The 18718-nt window shown below is 35.4% G+C and overlaps 1 protein-coding gene across 1 annotated transcript in view; it reads left to right on the top strand.

Annotated features, from left to right (window-relative positions):
- Window positions 1–1416: 1416 nt before the first annotated feature.
- The window catches only part of LOC107740309 (copine-2-like), a 34699-nt gene continuing 17397 nt past the window's right edge, over window positions 1417–18718 (top strand). The window contains exons 1-25 of the mRNA XM_016552699.1: window positions 1417–1483; window positions 1603–1667; window positions 1765–1848; window positions 1936–2017; window positions 2976–3059; window positions 3139–3226; window positions 3355–3438; window positions 3559–3663; window positions 3747–3830; window positions 4306–4389; window positions 4471–4553; window positions 4677–4760; window positions 5346–5423; window positions 5566–5649; window positions 5733–5816; window positions 8029–8109; window positions 12089–12291; window positions 13671–13850; window positions 14032–14106; window positions 14193–14264; window positions 14354–14437; window positions 14573–14662; window positions 15010–15108; window positions 16050–16133; window positions 16613–16672. Of these exons, the coding sequence (XP_016408185.1) occupies window positions 12118–12291; window positions 13671–13850; window positions 14032–14106; window positions 14193–14264; window positions 14354–14437; window positions 14573–14662; window positions 15010–15108; window positions 16050–16133; window positions 16613–16672 (918 nt within the window). The 5' untranslated portion in view covers window positions 1417–1483; window positions 1603–1667; window positions 1765–1848; ... (12 more) ...; window positions 8029–8109; window positions 12089–12117. The remainder of the gene's footprint in view (window positions 1484–1602; window positions 1668–1764; window positions 1849–1935; window positions 2018–2975; window positions 3060–3138; window positions 3227–3354; window positions 3439–3558; window positions 3664–3746; window positions 3831–4305; window positions 4390–4470; window positions 4554–4676; window positions 4761–5345; window positions 5424–5565; window positions 5650–5732; window positions 5817–8028; window positions 8110–12088; window positions 12292–13670; window positions 13851–14031; window positions 14107–14192; window positions 14265–14353; window positions 14438–14572; window positions 14663–15009; window positions 15109–16049; window positions 16134–16612; window positions 16673–18718) is intronic.

Genomic DNA, 18718 nt, shown 5'->3' with positions numbered 1-18718 from the left:
CGGGGGGGATCAATAATTAAACACTGCGTCGTCAGTGTTGGTATTGTATCAGACATTTGCACTTAACATTATATGAAAATCAAGCTCAAGTTGAGTTAACAAGGTTTTTGACCAGCGAATGACGGAGATGTTTTGTCTGTCAATAGAAAGGCCGCATCTGAGGCAAGTGCATCGCATTATACGCTTTCATCAACTTTAACAGGTTATATAACGTTTATTGTAGCTATTTGGGTGCTTAGTTTTTCTTGCTGTTTAATACACTTGGCCAAAATCTCATGATATAAATGATGAAGCGCGATATGAAATATCCTGTGCATATCGCGCTTCATCATTTATATCATGAGATTTTGGCCAAGTGTATTAAGTGTCCATAACGGGGTTGAAGACTAATAGTGCCCATATATTAAAATAATGACCAATAATAATAGGGATTTGATGCCTGAGGTGGGAAAATATGTTTTTCTGGAAGTTAAATATGTAATTAATGTTGTGAGGTGTTCAGAAAAGTAATACATTTTAGTAAAAAATCAAAAAATGTGTAAGTCCAAATCGTACCGGTTTCGTGGAATGACTCAGCTACAACATGTATATTGGCTACAACTAGATGGCAAATAGCCTACTTCTTCTCCACTCTTCAAACACACAAAAACATTAGCCTTTAAAGACATAGTGTTTGAGTAAAGAAAACGCTGTACTATTCAAACGTCAGTTATTTATTTAGCCTTGCATTGCAAACAAGCGGAGATCTGTCTCATGTGCGCGGCGCGTCAATTTGGTTGTGGTTGTATACCGAATGGTTTCCCATGTGGCGATGTTACTCTCATTTCATCCCAACTCACACATTCATGTTCAATGGCACAACAGATTTTAATTTACGTGTGTCCATTTGCAAATGGTCCTAATTTAATCTTAAAGGGATAGTTCACCCAAAAATGAAAATTCTGCCATTAATTACTCACCCTCATGTCGTTCCAAACCCATAAGACCTTCGTTCATCTTCGGAACATCAATTGAGATATTTTTGGTGAAATCTGAGCGTCGTGGTACTCTCGTGTATGGCGGCGGACGCTGACACAGAAGAGAAGAACTGTTGAATAAAGTCGTTATTTTTGTTTTCTTTGCGCACAAAAAGTATTCTCATAGTATCATAAAATTATGGCTGAACCACTGATGGTACATGGACTATTTTAATGATGCCCTTACAACCTTTCAGGGCCTGGGAATGTTCAGTTGCATTGCTATATATGCAGGGTAAGAAAGCTCTCAGATTTCATCAAAAATATCTCCATTTGTGTTCCGAAGATGAACGAAGGTCTTGTGGGTTTGGAACGACATGAGGGTAAAAAGTGATTAGGTAAAACTTTTAGAAAAAAATATTGCTCTAGAAATGAAAAAAACATCTTTTACCCAATATTTGCAGGGTCAACCATGCATCCATAAACATCATTACAGAGGGCAATTCAAGTCTCAACTCCACTTTTGTGTAAGGTTCTATATATTTTTTTATGCTCATAGAATATGGAATGCTATAAATATTGTGAATAAATATAGTTTACAATATTACATATGCAAAGCTAATTTGGACCTTTTTCTTTCTGACAGAGCTCATCCTGAAAAGTTTTCACCTGCTCTGAAGTCCATCAAGTGTGTTGGTATTTTGTTTGATTGTAAGCTTGTTGTTGGTTTTGTGCTTTTATTGACTCTTATTTTTATGTGATATTCTCTGTATTTGATGTACAACACCACTTTTGTCACATTCTTTAGCTTTGATGACTGTGACATAAATGGACAGCATCTCGCTCCTCTGACACTTCCCTTTCAGAAATGCCATGCCTTGCAGGATTTAAGGTGAGTCAATGAGAGTTTATGCTTATTTTGGTCTATTAGATGTTTTATTTTTCTGTATGAATTCTGCTTACTTCATTTTATGTCCAGATTCTCAGCTCAAAATGGACAGAAATGGTGCAGATTTTTTTTCTGCGGTCATTCCGTTCTTACGGAATCTCAGGAACTATACGTAAGTGTTTCATAATTAAGAACAGATAGTCATCTTTATTTTAAATGTATGTATATTCTTTTAAAGGGGTCATATGATGTTGCTAAAAAGAACATTATTGTTTAAACGAGGCGTTTTAGGAGGGCGTGGACCAGTCTTAACTTTTATAAATAATATCTCTTTGGATTTGAGACTTTAGTCTTTGCAACTTTAGGGATCTTATCTATTCACGAACAGCTTGTAACACTCCAAAGAGAAAGGAAAACTTGAAATCGCATCATATGACCCCTTTAAAACATGCTTTTTACATAATGTCTAACAGTGAACATGCATACATCACAGGACATTTGTGTAATTTTGATACCACAGTGTCATTTCCACATCTCAGATAAAATATTGTGTTTAATAGCATTCTGTGATAGAAATAGCGGTGGTGAGAATTACATTTTTAACATTTTTGTGATAAAATGTCCAACTATTTTTGTTGCGGGGGCTGATTCCATAGCATCTATGGATCTTAAATACACACAGTTAGATCTTTTTTTTCATAATATTTGCATAATTTGACAAAAATAAAGCTTAATAGGAAATTAAGTATGATTAAAAAGTCTGCTCACAAGTGATATTCTCTTTATTTTCTTCATTATGTGTTTCATGGTTTTTTTCCCCTCAAGTGCTTCACTGACACTAGTAAACAAGTACACTAACTTTTGAGAAAAACATGGAATATTTTTTTTTACATGGAATATTTTTACTTTTTTAGTCTTGATTTGAAAGGTGCCGATGAGGATGTGTTGGAAAAGCTTGCTTGAAGCATTACCAAACTCTTTCTCATTATCCTTTTGTCCAAGTAAAGTTTAACTTTGCACTGAAAAAGTGGTCCTTACCAGGAATAATTATGTGTAATTTCATTCTGTCAGCTTATTTACCTTTTCCTTCCCACATGTTTGAACATTTCCCTTTGCCTTTGGTTTTCCAGTTTGTCCCAGCTTGTTTTAGGTGACCGTGGAGCTGCAGTACTTGGGAGAGCACTTCAAAGTGTGCCAAATCTAAAGTCGATCAAGTAAGTGTCTGATTTTCTTCATTATTTCTCAGTGCAGCAGAGTGCAACATTGCTGATTGGCCGATATCTTTTTGTCCAGTCTGTACCAGTGCTCTGGTTGGACAGCAGCTCGAGGGCGTGACCTGGTCAGAAGTCTGGTGCAGGTGCATCTTGCTGGCAGAGATACGGTAACACGTGTTGTAGTCTCAGCTTTTCAAACACTGCACTCTTGAATTTAAGAAATGTGGCTAGTTTGTAATGCATTCACAGTCATTGACAGAATATGCTATATTCAATACTATATTCTCAATGATAGACTGGACTCTGTGGTACTTGATGAGGAGGGTATAACCATCCTAGCTCAAGGCTTCAGCCATTTGGCCTCACTTAGAAGGCTCAGGTAAGGCTTTTACACCCTGAAATGTTCATTGTAGATTTCGCAAACACTCAATAAGCTGGTGTACTCACCCGAGAGCCCATCCTGTATTTAATTTCTACTTTGATTGGTTATTCTCCTCAGCTTGAGCAATATTAGAGTGGTGACATCAGAGACGTTTGTGAATGGCACTGGCATACTTTGTCTTCTGACCTCTTTTAGGGGTTTTAGACAGATGGAAGAGATTGAGTAAGTATTGTGGTCATTAAAAAGCACATGCACACACATGCTAAGGGTTTGGAAATATGTGAAAATTTTTATGCTGTTTACAGGTTGGAAAGTTGGCGAATGGGAGATGGTGGTACTTATGAGCTTGTGAAATACATTAATTCGTGGACTGAACTAGTAAAACTAAGGTATGGCAACTGCATTGAGCATGAGAATAAATTTATTCCTTACCTGAATAGTGCTTGAGCACAATTTATAAGGTTTATGATAGAGCGCCCTCTAGTGGAGACATGGTGGAAATATATTATGCCAAGTTGTCAATATTTATTTAATATATACAAAATAGTTTGGGGTCAGTAAGATTTTTTTTTTGTTAGAAATGTGGAAGCTGTCATCACAGAAATAAATTACACGTTAATATATTACCATAGAGGACAGTCATTTTAAATTGTAATAATATTTTACAATATCACTGTTTTTACTGAATTTTTGATCAAATGAATGCAGCCTTGGTGAGCGTAGGAGAGTTCTTTCAAAAACATTAGAAAGACATACTGACCCCATACTTTTGCACGGTAGTGTTATTGTCTAGATTTGTTACTGCAGTAACATCATCTGAATCATTGCATTATTATTCATTTTCCTTGATTAACCTTTTTGCAGTCTGTCAGACAACAATGTGACCGACCAGGCTGGAGAAAAGCTACTGGTGGCACTATCCCACTGCAGAGTTCTTCAGAAACTACAGTAAATCATTTATTTTATTTAATTTGTGATATTACTTGCAAAATCAGTAGCTGACCATTCTTCATCATTTTGTTTTCACAGGCTGTCCAAAAACCGGCTTGGTCAGGCATGTGCTGCTAAACTAGCTCAAGTCCTTCCGTTACTGCCCCAACTTTCAGAACTCAGTAAGTCCTGTGTACAGTATTGTGGTCTTCACAGTGAATAATTACAGAATTAATTTTAGATGAAACTATTGCTTTAAAAAGATGTCACTGACAGGGAATAAAATTGTTTTTGTTTTTATTTAGTTTGTCAGAGAATCAGTTTGGCCCACATGGATCCTTGGCTCTTTGTGAAGGTCTGATGAGCATGAAGGCACTAAAAATACTACAGTAAGACACTAAATACATTACAGAACCACATATACTGTGTGAAGTGTAATGTATGGATTTGTTACATCACATGCACTACCGTTCAAACGTTTGGGGTCAGTATGTTGTTGTTTTTTTTAAGATATTCATACTTTTATTCAGCAAGGATGCATTAACTTGATAGCATAAAAATTACAGTAAAAACATTCATATGTTATTGTGAAATTTCTATTCATCAAAGAATCTTGAACATTATATATTAAGGTTTCCAAAAAAAAAAAAAAAGAAAAAAAAGCAACAGAACTGTTTTCAACATTGATAATAATAAGAAATGTTTCTTAAACACCAAATCAACATATTAGAATGATTTCTGAAGGATAATGTGACACTGAAGATTAATGGCTGCTGAAAATTCAGCTTTGCTATCACAGGAATAAATAGCATTTTAAAATATATTAAAATAGAAAACAGCTATTTTAAATTGTAATGATATTTCACAATATTAATACTTTATTGTATTTTTGTTTAAATAAATGCAGCCTTAGTGAGCATAAGAGACTTATTTAAAAAACATACTGTAAACCAGTGTTACTACTTGTCTCTCAGTTTGACTTCGATTAGGAGTTCAGATCTGGTTGGTGTGGCCTCATCCCTCAAACACTGTTCATCCATAGAGGACATCAGGTGGGATAAGACGTTTCAGACTTCTTTTAATGCTGCAGTTGGACTGATGAATGTATGGACCCAGACATTGCATTGTCCCGGTCCCTGTGTTTGTGTGTGTTTGCAAAGCTGCCATTAGTTTATGATTTAATGTCTTCATCAGCTTGTCATGGAATGGATGTGGTGACAGCCTGGCACGGACACTGGCTGAGATTTTACCCCTATGTACGAATCCGAAAAGACTTGAGTAAGTACTTGAGTGCTTGCTGTGAAGGTTTAGCTATTAGTGCAATTACAAAATGCTGATGTCATTAAAACTAATGATTGCAGCCTGGAAGCCAATAATGTAACTACAGCAGGAGCCACAGTGATAGCCAAATGCCTCCCATCATGCCCCTCCATTGAAGTAATAAGGTATGACTAGCACATACACTCTTGATCAGAAAATTTGTGATTAATACAAATAGTAGAACTGCTTGACATGCACATAAAAAGCTGAGCTTCTCTTCATTTAACACAGACTCTGGAGGAACCCAGTCTGATCTGAAAGATCAGAGACTGAATTTTTCATCAGTTTAATCACTTATGTTTTCATTTTTTTTTTGTTTCCTTTTTTATATTGTAAATAATATTGTTGTAGTACTATTTGTCACGGTTGCAGTACTGAGTGGAGTGCAGAGCAAGGAACAGAGGGAGATGAGGAGTACATCAATTCAGAGAATTTTAATTATAACAAGGAAAACTCACTAGCACAGGTAGACATAAATAATACCGGACGCTGAACTAAAAACAGGGAACACTATTTAAACACATGACAAGACGAGGGGATGACGAGACACACCTGGGATCAATGGAAATAAACGGGGAACACCTGGAATTAAATCAACATAATCAGGACAGGAACAGGAAACTAACCGAATATGGGCATAAACACTGGGACACAGGGAGCACATGGGGGACAAAACACAACACAAGCCTGACACTATTACTGGATTGTAATATTGAGTTATTTAATCGGGGAACACATTACCTCATTAGAGCAATTCATGACACCAAACAACACAGTTTCCAGCTGTTCAGGGACTTGAATCATTTAATGTCCATCTAATGGTAACAGTAGGCTCTGGTCAATAAAGAGAAAGAGTAGGTAACACATGCTATGGCATAAAAAATAAAAAAGATCAATTGGATTACCTGTACAAGAGATTTACATTTTCTGTGGATTTTCTAAATTGTAAGAATAAGAAACAATAAAAAAATGTGACTAATTAGCACAGGCAGCTCTCTTGTAAAGTTCAGCACATTCATGCTCTTTGCTTATGCACTGACATAAGAGCCCAGACCTCCATTTAGGGGCATTCATGCGCTGATCAACCCTGGACACCCCCATGTTGTGTTCTCTTTAAAACTACGTATTTATGTCTGTATTTTACTTGGATCTATTCAACTGTTAGCTATAAATTGTTTTATTTTGTTTGATTTTTTTGTTATGTGCTTTACTCTGTGTTACCTGTAAGGTGAAATTGCCCAGTGCTTGTGTAACTGGTAAACGCACAAACATCCACTCTGATAGCTGCACTAATACATTTGCATTCTATTCATCTACTGTGTTTTTAATGTGCACGTTAAATGTAAATAAAGGTAATTCATCATAAAATAATTTTTAATGATATTTTGGACAATAGTTATTCGGCTATTTAATCACATCTTAAAATAGAATAACGATATAGGCTAGTGATTTAATGTCTTATACTACTACTACTACTACTACTAATAATAATTATTATTATTATTTAATTAAAATATATTTCAAAATGGCAGGTAGATTGTGGTAGTCTGTCATTTGTAATGGGAAATATTTAAAAAATGGGCCCTGTTTTCAAACTACCTCCTTTGCACGGTGCAGTATTTCTGCTAGATGGCAGTAAAGCAACACGGTAAATCTGGTAAGGCTGTGGACCGCTGTTCTCTTCAATGTTTTATCAGGAAATACTGTTCACGTGAATTAAAAAGCACATTCCTGTCGCTATGATGACACGATGTACAACATAATCAAGAAGAAGAAGGAAAAAAGAAAACATTGCGTCCATACGCCCAGTTAGCCGTCAATGACGGTGATGACAATGAAGAGCACATCAATTCAAAGATTGTCAAAGATCCCCCTACAAATGGTCTGTTACTCTTTTTACATCAAAATTGGTTAAATTAGATGGAATGAAACAGTTGACAATGCATACGTTTGATTCAATGATCTTTAAAATATTTCCCTCACAAGTTCTTCAGAACAATGCGCGCGCGTTCAAAATACATCCAAGATACGACAGACACAAATATATAAAACACAAGTGTGTTACTTTCATTCCTTTTCCTCTTCGCTTTCTTTTTACGCTCTTTCCGATGGTGGCATATAGCTCAGAAGAGACTGGCTTATGGTAATGACAGATGTTGTGGACACGGGCGGAGTTCAGAGCTGTGAAAACTACACAACTGTCGCTCTCGAGTCTGCACGCGGTTTAACCAGAGCGAAGCGCTTTCTTCTTAGAAGGCGTTTACATTCTGATATATCATACATTGGCACCTTTTTTGCTGGATAATGCAAACAACCCATAATCTTTTTGAAACGCAGAGTTGCTGCCACCAGCACTAGAAATAGCGACAGAAGACGCCGAAGAAAAGTAGGCTGCGTATCGCACGAGAGCTTCGAGAGGTGAGTTATTATTGAGTTATACAGTGACTTCATGAAGTAATCATTCCCATTCACAAACATGCAAGCTTTGTTACATGTTAACGTCTGAAAGGAAGTAACATGAACATAAAGAGTTCCGGTGTGTACGATTTGGAAAACAACAAACTGACAAGCCAAAAAAAGCATATAACAATTCTGCGTTAACCAAAGCATCTCCTCTGAGCGTCTTAAGATAATTGCGTCATAATCGTGTCCAAGATGATAAAAATTAGAAATCTTTTATAAATGCAGTTGCCATACGTGCTAAGTTCCTAGAAATGTCATCTTTGAAGGATGAGTTCAGGTAAAAAAAGGACCATCCCAATGTCAAGAAGTCGTCAGATTTACCTGAATTCACTCTATTCCTGTTGGGTACATAAATGTTTTGGAAACATTTATAAATTTATCTACAAAATATAGATTTAATTAATCAAAAACTGTCAAGTGGTGTAACTTTACTTGTACCTTGAAGACGCGATGTATTTGTATTTTTTAAAATGCTAATCATATTTTAAAACAAACGTAATTGGCTCTTTGTTTTAAAGAAATAATAATAAAAACAACCTATGCTAGCATTTTTTAATTTGTTTTTCAAGCTTTTTATTTAGATTTTTTTTTTAATCTCTGGAAAATCACACAACAGACATTTTTGACTTAATGCTCCATATATAAAAAAAGTCAATGTGACTTTTAAATCAGAAACTTAAAACATGCTCATCATAGAAGAGATATGTGCAAGCTTTTCTTTGTATGATTGCATTTTTAATGTAATTTTGAATAACTTAATGGACTAAGGCAAAAAGAGTGCCACTTCACTCCACTTCACTGACCCACTTGCTGTTTTTTTTTGTTTTGTTTTTTTTGCAGTAGGAGAATTTTTAACTGCACCTAGACTGCCACAACCTCCATTCATACTGTTTTACAGTTAGCCATTATAAACTTTTTACAACACCGTATGTCTCAACACCTTATCATAGAGTCAACAGGATGTTGGCGCTTTGTAATATTTAAGTGAAGATGTGGTTTGACACTTGAGCAAAAAGGTGATGCTTAAACTGCAGCACTAAGTCACAGATGCTTGAATAATGGTTTTTGAGGCCACAATGTTGAGATTTTCCAAAATGTATTTTCTGGACTTTCTTGAAGTGTAGCTAACCCAGAGTTTTAGTAAACAAATGAATGTGAATTGACATCAGATACTTCAGATCTTCCTCTTTGCTGCTAGTTTGCACACTATTGTAACATGAATTCACTTACAATGGAAGTCTATGTGGCAAAGCAGAAGTTAAGCTCATTTTTAAAAAATTAAAATATTTATATAAATTATTCCATAATTTTTTAAAATTATTATTTGAGCAGTAAAGGCATCCTTTTTTTTAGCATTGGGCCTACTGTTACATGCAAAAATAAACTTGTGTCCATATGATGAACTATATTTTTCCATGTAAAGAGTTCTTTGTAAATAATTGTCAAATTTTTTAGGTATTGTGCATTCTGTGTGAAACTTACTGCATTTACTTACCTGAACAAGAACAGAGTTTAAATATTGGATGCCATGTTGTCCCTCATAATATAATATAACAGAACGTTTGTGCAGTTTTTCATGGTACAACAATGAAATATCGATGCAGATTTTTACAACTATGTTCTTTACAATTTTGCTTTAGCAACGCTTTAATTTAAATGGTTAATAAAATCATAACAGTTTACTCCATATTTGATTACAACCCTACACTTGTTTTCCACTCTTTAATGTCTAACTGTGTGCTATCTGGCACTGAACCTTGGAGATAAGTAATGAAGTGTTGAGTTGATGATCACTTAGGTTAAGTCATCTCGCATACATGTTGCCATTTTGACCTCAAATGAGCGGGATAAGACACTGAATGATTTTATGGACATTATTCCCAGACAACAATGATTAAACTAGGAAGCAAGGTTAGGTGAAGGATTACTCATTTGTGGAGTGTTTTTTGACATTGCATGAATTGCACATGTGTCATCTGGGTGTGCGCTTTCTTGAGTGAGATTTAAGCGCACAATGTTGAGACTGTGTATCCCGTTTTCCATGACATCACAGTGGAACGTGTCATTATTCTGTGAATGGTTACCAACACCGCTGCACTATATAATACTAATTTAAATACAGAGTTCATTAAGAATCCGAGCAACCCTTGAGGTTACAAAGATGCCGTTTTGGGATGGAAACTCAGGTCAGTTTTTGTCTCATTTCCTAACTGATCAGGAAATGTTTCTGTTGTTTATAATATGTGACCCTGGACCACAAAACCAGTCTTAAGTAGCTTGGGTATATTTTTAGCAATAGGCAAAAAAAACATTGTATGGGTCAAAATTATAAATTTTTCTTTTATATCAAAGATCATTAGGATATTAAGTAAAGATCGTGTTCCATGAAAATATTTTGTAAATTTCCTATCGTAAATATATCAAAACTTAAGTTTTGATTAGTAATATGCATTGCAAAGAACTTCATTTGGACAACTTTAAAGGCGATTTTCTCAGTATTTTGATTTTTCAAGTCACATATAGTGTAACAAGTTGTCCAAAATGTTTTTTTTGGCCCTCATTTTCTCAAAATCAAACTTTGAGTTTACAGTGAGGCATTTGCAATGTAAATGGATGGGGTACAGTTTTGTAGGGTTTAAAAGCTGAGATATGAGTCTAAATAAATTTTAAAAAACTCATTCATTAATTCTTCTGTCTAAGTTTAAATCACAATTTTTACAGTACTTTTAGAGTTTTATGGCTTTGTGATGTCATGGTGACAAAGTAAAAATGAATATAACTTTACAGAGAAAAGGTTAGTAAGCAATTTTTCACACTAAAATCATATTTATACATATGTTAGTTATTGTGTCTACATGTGTGGAACAGTATTTTAATGTTTATGAATTTGCCCCATTTACTTCCATTATACAGTAAGTAACTCACTGTAACCCAGATTGTTTTTTTTATGTTGACAAGTTGACCAGTACCACTGGAAATGATGCACAGTTCTTAAATTGATTGACTCCGATTGACTTCCTCTAGTTAACACTATAAGTTGTAATGCTAACGTTGATGTACTAGTCTGTGATTCTATGTAACGTGATTGTGAAGTCATTTTCTATCATGCTTTGTCTATGGTGGTCACAGCCTAATTGTGGTTTGTGACATTAACACAGAAAGAGACAGTGGTACATCAGTATCTAAGCAACAAGAGCCTTCGCTGTATTCCTCATGTCCTGGTGTGACGCTCGTGTTCTGTGTGCGCGTGTCTGCGGGCACTGATGCGTGTGGAAATCATAGGGTGTTTTCATGTTTAGTGTTTTTGAGGAGTTGTCTGCCAGGGGACCATGAACCCAAGCATCGCAGTCCCAGACAAGTTATTTTTGTGAGAAAAGGTCAAACAATTATATGTAGTTAATTTCTTTACAATGTTGTTATAAGTTGGTAATTTAGAGGCCTTAGAAATGTGCGTATCAAATATGATACAGTAGGTTTTATAGGGTTAATATTGCTGGGATATTGCTGTCTAAAAGAATTAGACATTAAGATATACAGTGGGGTCCAAACGTCTGAGACCACTGGTGGAAATGCTTCAATTTTGCATTCAAATTATAGTAGCATAATAACTGTTTGAGTAAAAATTTTATTTGAAAATTGTTTAACCTTGCGGGAAGACCAGACCTTTTATTAAAAAAAAACAAAAAACAATTTACATGCTCATAAATGTGCTTATTTGAGTGTCTTAGAAATAGTGCAGAATCTCAGTATAATATAATTAAATTAATAATATTTAATTAAAGTAAAATATGAATAATTTTATGTCATAGTATGTCTTTGTTTTAAAATGTTCTGTTTATTTCAGGTTTAAATTAGATTCTGTTTTTACTGAATGAATGATACTTCGCAATGAGTATATAAGAAGTTATACTGAGAAGAGTTTTGTTGCCCCTAGGGTGTGGGAGAGGGGGTACTCCCATCTCCATGGCCTATACTCTGGCCTCAGGCCCCGACGCGGGTCCTGCCATTGGGCCCCAGCACTGCATCACAAAGGTAGAGCTCTCTGTCTGTGGCTCCAACCTGCTGGACCGCGACGTGGCATCCAAGTCTGACCCCTTCTGTGTTCTTTTCCATGATGTGGATGGCAACTGGGTGGAGGTAAGAAGTGATAAAAAGTGTTCACGTTCCACTTTACCTTCACAGATTAGTGGAGTTATTGTGGATAACATAGGTTAACCTTTAATAAAATCTGATGCTAGTTAGAGATAGAATGGAGAAAGCTGACTGACATGTAAATATGAAAGAAAAGAAGATGGAATTGGGCAGAGATCTCTTTGGGGACAAAAGCAAAAGCTGGAAGCTTAGAAAGCTGAAATAGCTGGCATGTAGGAAGCAAAATCTGAGGAAAATGGGTTTTAATCTCTTTGTACGCTGAATAAAAAATGGACCGAGGATCAAAATAGGTTGCAGTGCGAGCACACGTGTGTCTGTAGAGTCTCTACGGGACTGTGCCCTCAGCGGTCCAATCATCACAGGCCAGTGCTGCTGGTCAGTAGGGCAAGCCGGCACATGAAATCACTCTTCCACAGCACACTGTAACCATGGAAACACCAAGGGACAAACAAAGGAATGTGTTTGTAGTATAAAAATGCATGGTTAAATGCATCTTAGAACATGATGTGTTTAGGAATTAAGAATGCTAATATTAAATGAATAGATTTACATACAGATAAATAATAAACAAAGATTCTGCCTAAAGATTCTCATGATCTATACACCATTAAGGATGGGTAGTGATTGTGTGTAAATATAGTCTCATTGTCATTACTGTAATAATTGATAATATATTAAATCTAGTTTTTTTTGTATAGAAAGATTATACCGTTACTACAATATACTACAACATACTGTTGTGCTGCCTTTAATGTTTGATACCTTGAGGTTATGCATTTTTTAAAAATATTTTTATTACACTAATATTTTGTTACTTTAAACAGTATTGAGAATATATTGAGGGTCAGTAAAGAGTATTATATTATACAAAATGAAAAAAAAACAAACAAAAAAACATTACAAATGATTACAAAAATAATTACCAAAAATTTCAATTAGAACTTTTTTTCATTAAATAGTATTACAATGACAAAAAAAATAATTATATTCCTAAAAAATGCGTCATTATTTTTTATGAAAAAAAAAATATATATCTATTTTGAAAATAGTGTTACAATGCCAAACAAATCATTTTATTCCTAAAAATATACTTTATTTTTATGCAAAAAATATTTTAAGATTTATTTACTTTTCGTTTTTAGGATGAGATCTTACCTGAGAATATTGGTAAATTAATTGGCCAGCCTAATATATTGGGCTATCATTAACTTTAAGCATTTTGGTTTACAGTTTATTTGCAAAACTTAAATCCACATCTTTGTTTTACACTACTGAAAGAGTAGTGTAATACAAGTTCATGTAGTTGCACCATAAGTGGTGTAAATCCTGATAATCACATGTCCTCTGCTTTTATCTCATTTCAGCTGGCTCGAACAGAGACTGCTGTGAACAACCTGAATCCAGTATTCGGTGTGAAATTCCAAGTAGATTACCACTTTGAGGAGGTCCAGAAGCTCAAGTTTGCCATGTTTGATGAGGACAAATGCAGCACCCAGCTTTACGAACACGACTTTCTGGGCGAGTTCACCTGCACACTGGGTGTGGTACGGTAGCATTTTCATATTTTACCTGCTTCCAGATCAATCTGTTATATGCTGTTTCACATCACTGTAATTAGATATTCTTAAGTAATTAACGTAAGCTTTTATGATCTTAGTTATGATAAATTAGCTTTCTGTATCGCCTCTGCTTGTGCATTTTATCGGGCCATCTGTTCTGTTTTAGATTGTGTCAAATAAGAAGCTACATCAACCACTGATTCTGGCTAATGGCAAGCCAGCAGGGAAGGGGGCTATCACAGTAAGACGGCACATAATACACTATAACAGACATATGCATTAATGGAGTTTGTACTAGAGCATCATGAAATGCTCCGTTTGGTCTAGATAACAGCCCAGGAGTTATCAGACAACAGAATAATCACCCTAACCTTGTGTGGGAGGAAGCTGGATAAAAAGGTGAGTTAAGAGGTTGTGAAAACCATTCAAGCACTTTAAAAAGCGCTCAGTGATAGAGGATGATGTTTTTGTTTGTGGCTGTTTTTCAGGACTTTTTCGGTAAATCAGATCCCTATTTAGAATTCCACAAACAAGGGGATGATGGGAAATGGATGATGGTTCACAGAACAGAGGTTTCTGATATTCTCGTTTATAAACACTTTTGTTCTTATAGTTTTATCATTTGTTAAGCTTGTGTTCCAGGCTGTATTCATCTATTTAATGAAGGCAAGGAAGAGAATAATAACCATTTGTGTGTGTGACTTCAGGTCATTAAGAACACTTTGGATCCTGTATGGAAGCCTTTCACAGTGCCTCTAATCTCACTTTGTAATGGAGATGTGGACCGAAACATCAAGGTGTGCATTTATATTTGTCTTTGGCAGAAATCATGCATTTTCACTACCATTCAAAGTAAGGTTTTTAATAAAGATATGAATACTTTATTGAACAAGAAAGCATTTTTTAAGCTATATATTTGGTCCAGATTCAAACTCTTTCATGCTAAACAAAAACTGTATCATTACTTTATCCCATCTTACACCTATTCAGAGAACTACTAAGCAGTTATGTGTTTGATTTTTCTTTTGCTCATATCTCATCTCGTCCTGATGACCCAGAATGAATTCTACAAATTTTATCAGCATCAATTTCCTTTAACATGTTCATACGTGTCACAACTCGCAGTAAACGTGTGATGTCACAGGTGCTGTGCTACGATTACGACAACGACGGAGGCCATGACTTCATCGGCGAGTTTCAGACCACCATTAACAAGATAAGCGAAGCACAGAATGGAGTGGAGGTGGGCTTGCCTTCAATTAACACTGTAGAGATTCATTATTTCTAGAATGTAGGAACTAAATGCGTGAAGTAAAGCTTGGCTCCCACTAATGCCTGCCACTTTTGCACCAGAATACTATGTGAGTACTAGCTATGCCTCATTATCTGGCATAATGAAGCTGAGAATTAGTGAGTGAGAGAGGGAGAGACAGAGAGAGAAGGAGAAAAGAGGTGGGAGGGAGAAACAGAGAGTAACTGGCTCTTTTGAGATGCAAATCGCTCTTATTTTACCGCTACCTTGTTTACCAGAACAAGCATTGTGTGTCGCCAGTCACACTTAGGCAGAACATGTGTAAATGTTCTCCTGGAGAAAGAGTTAGTGTACTAATAAACACCCTTTCACTACTTTCAGGTACTGACATTCTTTTGCACAGCCTTAGCTAGGAGATATGATGTATTTTGTGCCATGTTGTAAACTAATCGAGCTCCCGCAGTGATTGTCACCCCTCGGTGTTCACATTTCACTTGAATGCTCACACTAGAATTCACAGATGATGCTGATACTTGTATTATCTTTTCAGAATAGACAGTGTGGCAGTATGGTAGCTTTTATACAAAAATATCTGTCTCAACCTTGAAATTGCTTAAGAGAGACCTTAAAATAATGTTATCATTGATTCAAATAAAGAATGTTGATTAGTTAGCAGATTTATTATATTAGCAGAATTGCAGCTACTAATATCAAGAGACCAGGATATAATATGAATAACTCACAGCAAAGGAAAATGCAGATATTCAAGATTGCTGGAATAAAATGAATTATAGTATTATTATTATTAATAAATAATCATATTTTACAGTGTTAATTTAAAATATTTTTCTATTTTTTTTTTTTATATAATTATTTTTTATAAAAATAGAATTAATTAAAGTGGACAATAACACAGTGCTCTCTGTTCACAGGTTGAGTTTGAATGCATTAATCCGAAAAAACAGAAGAAAAAGAGCTACAAAAACTCTGGGGTCATAATAGTGAAGTCATGCAAGGTAAGGAAAGAAAAAAAGGAAAGAAAACGGTGATATTCGCTGTTCACAGGCAGCAAAACTGCAGCATTAAATACATTCTGCTTGCACATTAAAGCACTTTCCATGTTCCAGCTTATTTAATTACATTTATATTACGAATTTAAGGCTTTTTCCTTAAATTTAGCTTGTTTGAATTTAAGGCATTTAATTGTGACTTTGCTGTAAGGACAGATTAGGTTAATAGTGCTAAATCCCCTTTAAATAATATGTATTAATATCGGCACAAAACACCTTGTCACTCTTGCACCGTCACCATTTAATCACCTCTACTGATGGATTCAGGCATCAACAGAACATGACTCAGTTATTCTCCCTAAATCTCCCTTTGAACTCGCATTAACAACCATTTTACAACCTTTAGCTTGAGGGAATGTGAAAGGGTGGTGACGTGATCTGTATATGTGAATATAAAACATTTTGCTGTGTCGTTTCTTTGTTAGATTACAAGAGACTATTCCTTCCTGGACTACATTCTGGGTGGCTGTCAGCTCATGTTTACTGTGAGTATGATAACGTCACCGCTGGAATTGAACGTCTGTTTTTTTTTTTTGTCAGTGATTTGAGGGGAGGGGGGTTCATGCATGCAAAATGCAAAAACATCATTTGTATGCAGATGATATTTAAAATATACTCTGCCACTAAGAAAAATTTTAGCTGAAAACCACAATGTCAGAATGCAATAAAGACGGTTGTAAAGTGTCCGATTTGAATGGTGGATTCGTTTGATGTTTTACATTACTGAATTTTGCACAAATGATTGTTAAAGTCAAATTTGTTGAATCCAGTACTCTAAAAGCTTTCTTTCCGTACACTGTCCAGTTGAGCAGGCTCTATATATGGTTCCTTTATGTGACTCAATTGCCTTCACCAGTGTGATTGGTAAGAAATGATACAGAAAGTGAGTGAAATTCACAGGTTGCTATAGTTACAGTGTGCTGCAGTGTAGAGGTCCATGTCTCTCATTTGAAACTAAAGACAGAGAGAGACACAGGGATGTAAAAAAGAGAGAGGGAGAGAAAGCAAGAGAAGCTGTGTGAGCCTCTGAACAAAGAAAAGTGATTCTGATATCTTGTTTGCTTGACGCCACCTTATGATGCATGCTTGTTGGTTGCCCTGCAGATTATGATAAGCCCTCACATACCGATTTCACCAATGCACTTTTTCTGTATAGATTATTATTATTTTTTTATATTTTCCTATAATCTGTTAAAGGATTAGTTCATCCAAAAAGAAAATTGTATTCACTCTGATTTTGTTCTAAACCTGTTTGATATTCTATCTTTTGCAAAAAAACACAAAAGGAGAAATTTTAAAGACCGTTGTCCATGCTCTTTTCCATTCAGTTACAATAAACAGGGACTGGTCATTTTAAGCTTCAAAAAGGAAGCCAATGAATCATAAAATTATCCTAAAAGTGGTCCATATGACCATGACTCTCTTCTGTAGCCATAAGAGTTCTCTTAGCTCACTCATCCTTCCAGTGAGTTGTTAACTGCTTTGACCGGATAATTCATTCAAGTCACTGAGTTGAAGTTAAGAACCGGATCAGTTTGATTCATGAATGAATCATTCTGAATCATTCAGGTTTTATTAACTGATTTACTACAAAAAAAGACTCAAGTTCATGAATCTGACATCACTACTTCTCTTGTCAATGCACCAATAAGACAGTGTGAGAGCGACTAAATGATGTTTGAATTTTTGGGGTGAACTGTCCCTTTAAGCTTGACAGCTGTTAAAAGACACTGGAAACATCTGTCTCCAATTTCTTCAGCATGTGGTTCCAGCATAGATTCATGGTTAAGGTCATTTACTTTCACTTTCCTGCTTTCACTCCATCATTCTTAGAAGATCAAGTGTGCTGGTAGTTCTTCTTCTTCTAGTATCTTCTTCAGTGCTGCAGCTGTAATCTCAGTTCTCTGTCCTTGTGCAGCTTCAGTGCAGCTGTTTACCAAGTGCTCACAGCATCTTTATAAAGTCAGTCGAGCGCAGGGTACAGCAGTGGGCAAACAGACTCATGAATGCAGCATTCAGAAGAGATGTCAACATAGTAAAGGACATTGCAAAATTCTGGAGAGGAGAATTGGGCAAGGTCTGTTGGTTATTTTATTTCATTTTGAGGTAGAAACCAAAATTTTAGTCTTCAGTTGTGCTATCTCATTTTAAGCTGTACTTCTTAAAGAAGCAGTTCACCTAAAAATTAAAAAGCATTCATTTATGGTGCCATGGTGAAGGAGAAAGCAAAATATCTCCTTTTTTGTTCAACAGAAAAATGAAAGTTATATGAGTTTGAAAGGAGGCTGAGTAAACGATGACAGAATTTTAATTTATAGCTGAACCCTTTTTTTAAAGGGGTCATATGATGCTATTTTAAAGATCATTATTTTGTGTATTTGGTGTAACAGAATATGTTGACATGCTTTAATGTTCAAATTAAAGCATGTTTTGACAATAATGTGTCAAAAAACACATTATTTTTCAAATACTGTACATTATTGTAGGTCCTCTATGCCCTGCCTCTCTCAAACGCTTCGTTTTCTACAAAG

This window comes from Sinocyclocheilus rhinocerous, unplaced genomic scaffold, assembly GCF_001515625.1.
Source record: "Sinocyclocheilus rhinocerous isolate Xijiao unplaced genomic scaffold, SAMN03320098_v1.1 scaffold1426, whole genome shotgun sequence".
NCBI lineage: Eukaryota > Metazoa > Chordata > Actinopteri > Cypriniformes > Cyprinidae > Sinocyclocheilus > Sinocyclocheilus rhinocerous.
The sequence above is the reverse complement of the archived record's forward strand: the minus strand, read 5'-3'. Positions and strand labels throughout refer to the sequence as shown.